The sequence below is a fragment of the Galeopterus variegatus genome, unplaced genomic scaffold (assembly GCF_000696425.1).
Source record: "Galeopterus variegatus unplaced genomic scaffold, G_variegatus-3.0.2 Scaffold3152, whole genome shotgun sequence".
Lineage (NCBI taxonomy): Eukaryota > Metazoa > Chordata > Mammalia > Dermoptera > Cynocephalidae > Galeopterus > Galeopterus variegatus.
The window spans coordinates 48,751-53,565 of NW_007729263.1; the positions used below are offsets into that span (position 1 = coordinate 48,751).

The following is a 4,815-nucleotide window of genomic DNA, read 5'->3' on the forward strand; positions in this document are numbered from 1 at the left end:
TTTCTCAGTGCCTTATCTATGGTGCTAAAATGGCTAATGTGGGCAAAAAAAAAAATCCTCTAGCTTTTCTCAGTGCCTTATCTATGGTGCTAAAATGGCTAATGTGGGCCTTTAAAAAAATCCTCTAGCTTTTCTCAGTGCCTTATCTATGGTGCTAAAATGGCTAATGTGGGCCCTCTAGCACTTCATATCTATATCTATGGTACTGGGGTGGCCAAAGTGGCTTCTCTGGTAGCCCGCTGCACTCTCCATGGTACTGAAGGGATGACCATTTGTTTTAACATCACTCTGGGGTCCAGAAGAGTTCTGTGACTTAGAACCACAAAAGTTTCAAGATGGGAGGGACCATTGTTATAATTTAGTTCAACCCCATTATTTTATAGTTGAGTAAACTGGGAAGTTAAGTGACTTACTGAAGGTTGTAGGGCTATTAATAGTCAGACTGGGCCCACAATAGCCTTGTACCCCCTCAGTCCTATTCCGGTTCACCTTTCGTGAGACTGTTCAGTGAGCCCATCTAGGCTCTTGGTCCCAGGAAAGGGGTTTATTTGGAAGATCTAGAGGATGAGGGTGGATGCCCTAATTTGGAATTACAGAAATACACATATTAAGTGGTGGTGGAGGTCGTCTAGTGACCCTTGGACAAGGATACCTTGTTAATTAATCTCCTGTTAATAATACTGTCATAGCCTAGATTCCATATGTAACAGGCACCTGCCCCTTCATGAAGTCTTACCACATCCACTAAATGTCAAAAATAAAAGAAGCCTTGGACCTCCAGAGCCTTTTCTCTCTCTGATAGCAGGGCTGACTCCCGGCCCAGTTCTCTTCTATTAAAGATCCTTAAGCAAAGTAATACTTGAGTCCTTTTCTTTCTCAGTAACCTACTTCAGTTTCATATGCCTCTATTGTAAGGAAGTTCTTTATATCTCAAATATTCTTAGGCAAAAAAAAAAAAAAATTAGGTTAGGCAGGTCCACATTCATCTAGCCTTGATCACATACAATTCTATATGGAGGCAAAAGGTAGGCTGGACGACTTTTGGTCATCTTCCGAGGCCTATTTCCATGAATCTTAATTCTGTGTTTGCTTCTAAGTCCTAATGCTGACCTCTGCAGCTTAAAATCAGGACCCCCCCCCTCCCCATCTCAGTGCTCTTCTCCTTCCCCAGTACTAGAGCTCTGCATATCCCAGGCCCAGGGAATTTTAGCCTGGAGAATTTTAACCCCTTCCTGCTCAGAGCATGTGCTGAGCCCCTATCTGTGCAGATGGCCCAGCCCCGCCCCCCGTCCCTCACTCCAGCCTCTTGAGCTCAGAGCCAGTGTAATCCTCCTCTTGTGTGAGGGAGCCTCTCCCCTGCAGAGAGGAGGAAAGCCTGCTTCGGAACAGCCCTGGACAAAGGGGCTGAGATGCCCCATCAAACCGCAGTCTCCAAGGTTTGAAACAAGGGGATGAATCCTATACGGTATTTGCAGTTTTTAACCCCTTCCCCAGGCTGGCAGTGCCCGTTAACTTCCACTCCTCCCCCAACTCTCCCTTCATTCCCTCTCCCTCTGGCTCTCTCCCCCTTCGTGCCCCTCCCCCTCTGTCTGTCTCCAGACTCTCTGCTGCTGGGAGGTGTTTCTCTCCCATGCATGAATGAGTCTCTGTAATGAATGGAAATGAATGGATCAGGAATCCAGGCGGAGGGAGGGAGGATGAGGGGAAAAGACAGAAAGAGTAAGGGCAGAAGGAAGGACTGTGGACACTGGAGGGATGTTTGGCTGGCTGGTCACTTAGGGGTCTGAGAGCAACTGGTCCCACATCAATAACCGGGAAGCACAGCAAGACCACCCCATTTGCTCATCAAGTTGCACAGCCCAACCCAAATGGGAGAGGGGTATACTATGCTGGTCTCCCCCACCACCAGGGGGTGGGTGGTGGTGGTCGTCGTTCTGGACCAGACATTTTAAATGTAATTTGGGAGGGGGGGGGGATCTGGGTTATCAGGGAGCATTATGGGCTTGGCAAATCAAGGGGTACAGTTTTTGAGGGCAGCCGCCCCCTTGTGCCTCAGGATGCAAGTAGGGAGAAAGTATAGGTTTGAAGAATACAGGGTGCTAAGAGTCTGGGATGGGGATGGCTCTTTCAACTGCTAAAAATCAGGGCTCATCTTTTCCTCCAAATCTGTCTCTCTTGCTTTAGCTCCTCAGCACCTGTTGCCTTCATTAGCAGCTTTTCCTCCTCTTCCCTGCACTCCCCAGAACCAAAGAATGTGAAGGGGGTCCATGGAGGTGAGTGAAGCTCTGGCCTCAACGTACAAGTACCTACAACTGTACTCCCTCACCTGCCTACCTTTCTCTCTCTTTGACCTCTCATTATTAGAAGTTATCTCCTTGGCCCCAACATCTCAATTCCCATCCATCCCCCAACTTTCCGAGGTGAGTGGCACCCGGTGTTCCTGGCTCAAGCCCAACCCACCCTCCCTCGCGTTCTTTTGGACTTCGATGCCCCTGCTTCCTCCACAGCTCTTCTTCCTCCACCCTTTGCTCCACTTGCATCTTTCTCCACAGGGTTCACGTCCCCGCGCCCTGGGCGGCCACTTAGCGCCATCGCCGCAGGCCTTCGACGGCGAGCTGGATCTGCAGCGCTACTCCAACGGGCCAGGCGTGAGCGCGGGGTCGTCTGGGATGGGAGCTGTGGGCTGGTCTGAAAGTCGTGCAGGCGAACGGCGCTTTCCCTGCCCTGTATGCGGGAAGCGCTTCCGCTTCAACTCCATTCTGGCTTTGCACCTGCGGGCGCACCCAGGTGCCCAGGCCTTCCAGTGCCCTCACTGCGGCCACCGCTCAGCGCAGCGGGCTTTGCTGCGCTCGCACCTGCGCACGCACCAGCCTGAGCGCCCACGTAGTCCCGCTGCACGCCTGTTGCTGGAGTTGGAGGAGCGCGCCCTACTACGCGAGGCCCGACTGGGGAGAGCCCGAAGCTCAGGAAGCATGCAGGCCATCCCTGCCACTGAGGGTCTGGTGCGGCCCCAGGCTTCGTCGTCGTCTGCCTTCCGTTGCCCCTTCTGCAAAGGCAAGTTTCGCACCTCGGCGGAGCGCGAACGTCACCTGCACATTCTACACAGGCCCTGGAAGTGCGGCTTATGCAGTTTCGGCTCCAGCCAGGAGGAGGAGCTGCTGCACCACAGCCTGACGGCCCACGGGGCTTCCGAGCGCCCCCTGGCGGCCACCTCCACTGCGCCCCAGCCCCAGCCCCAGCCTCAGCCTCCACCCCAGCCCGAACCCAGATCGGTCCCCGAGCCGGAGCCGGAGCCCGACCGTGAGGCCGCCCCGGCCCCAGCTCCTGCAGCTCCTGAGGAGCCCCCAGCACCTCCGGAGTTCCGCTGCCAAGTGTGCGGCCAGAGCTTTACACAGTCCTGGTTTCTCAAAGGCCACATGCGCAAGCACAAGGCCTCCTTCGATCACGCATGTCCCGTGTGTGGCCGCTGCTTCAAGGAGCCCTGGTTCCTTAAGAACCACATGAAGGTGCACGCCAGCAAGCTGGGCCCACTGCGTGCCCCGGGGCCTGGCTCTGGGCCTGCTCGAGCCCCCCAACCCCCTGACCTGGGCCTGCTGGCCTATGAGCCGCTGGGCCCCGCACTCCTCTTGGCCCCGGCGCCCACCCCGGCCGAGCGCCGTGAGCCCCCAAGCCTCCTGGGCTACCTGAGCCTGCGAGCTGGCGAAGCCAGACCCAATGGCGAGGGCGCCGAGCCTGGGGCCGGCCGCAGCTTCGGAGGCTTCCGCCCGCTGCCCTCCACTCTCCCGGCCCGGGCCCGCCGGAACCGCGCGGAAGAGCCGGAGGAGGAAGAGGAGGTGGTGGAGGCGGAGGAGGAGACCTGGGCCCGGGTCAGGTCGCTGGGCCCTCTGGCTTCCCTGCACCCGCGCCCGGGCGAGGGGCAAGGGCACTCTGCACCTGCCGCGGGGTCCCAGGCAAGGTCGGCCGCCACGCAGGGTACGTAGGGACTCTCCTCTCTCCTCGTGTCCCGCGTCCTCGGCCTGCTCTGACGCCACCGCTCTCCTCTTGTAGCTTCTTAAAAGGGCGTCTTTTATTTCTCACGTTTTGTTTTGTTGGCTTTGCTACCTTTTGAGGGCACTAACTCTTTAACTCACAACAAACCCAATCCCTCAGGTTCCCTCTAACCTGCTGTTTCCTCCGGGGCCCCGGGGGGAAGCCATTTTATGGGGTGGGGGGCGGGGGAGGTGCGCGTGGCCCGGCAGTGCCCCTCTGACTTACTCTTAACGTGTGTATTGCAGAAGAGAATGGGCTGTTGGTAGGAGGGACCCGGCCTGAAGGGGGTCGGGGGGCCACCGGCAAGGATTGTCCCTTCTGTGGAAAATCTTTCCGCTCAGCGCATCACCTCAAAGTGCACCTGAGAGTACACACAGGTGAGGGAGGCAGCCTCTGGCGTGCGGAGGGGACTGGAGGGCAGGAAGAAAGGGCGTCGGGAAACGCCGGAGGTGACATTCCAAAGCCTTCAGCTTGGCTAGATGAGATCAGTTGGGAAATGCTCCTTTATCAGATCACGGGGGGGGGGGGGGGGGGGGGGGGGGGGGGGGAGAGGCAGTGTTTTTTACTGGTCCGGAGGATGAGGTCTGTAAGTTGGGCGACAGGCGGGTGGGGGCGTGCAGAGAACGTGACCCCGTGACCCTATCCTCTCCCCAGGCGAGCGCCCCTACAAGTGTCCGCACTGCGACTACGCGGGCACCCAGTCTGGTTCGCTCAAGTATCACCTGCAGCGTCACCACCGGGAGCAGAGGAGCGGGGCAGGCCCTGGGCCACCCCCAGAGCCGCCGC

At 57.2% G+C, this 4,815-nt stretch overlaps 1 protein-coding gene across 1 annotated transcript in view; it reads left to right on the forward strand.

The window, feature by feature from the left end:
* The first annotated feature begins 2,555 nt into the window (after positions 1–2,555).
* The window catches only part of ZNF219 (zinc finger protein 219), a 4,108-nt gene continuing 1,848 nt past the window's right edge, over positions 2,556–4,815 (forward strand). The window contains exons 1-3 of the mRNA XM_008584127.1: positions 2,556–3,972; positions 4,275–4,406; positions 4,684–4,788. Coding sequence (XP_008582349.1) covers positions 2,670–3,972; positions 4,275–4,406; positions 4,684–4,788 — 1,540 coding nt within the window. The 5' untranslated portion in view covers positions 2,556–2,669. The remainder of the gene's footprint in view (positions 3,973–4,274; positions 4,407–4,683; positions 4,789–4,815) is intronic.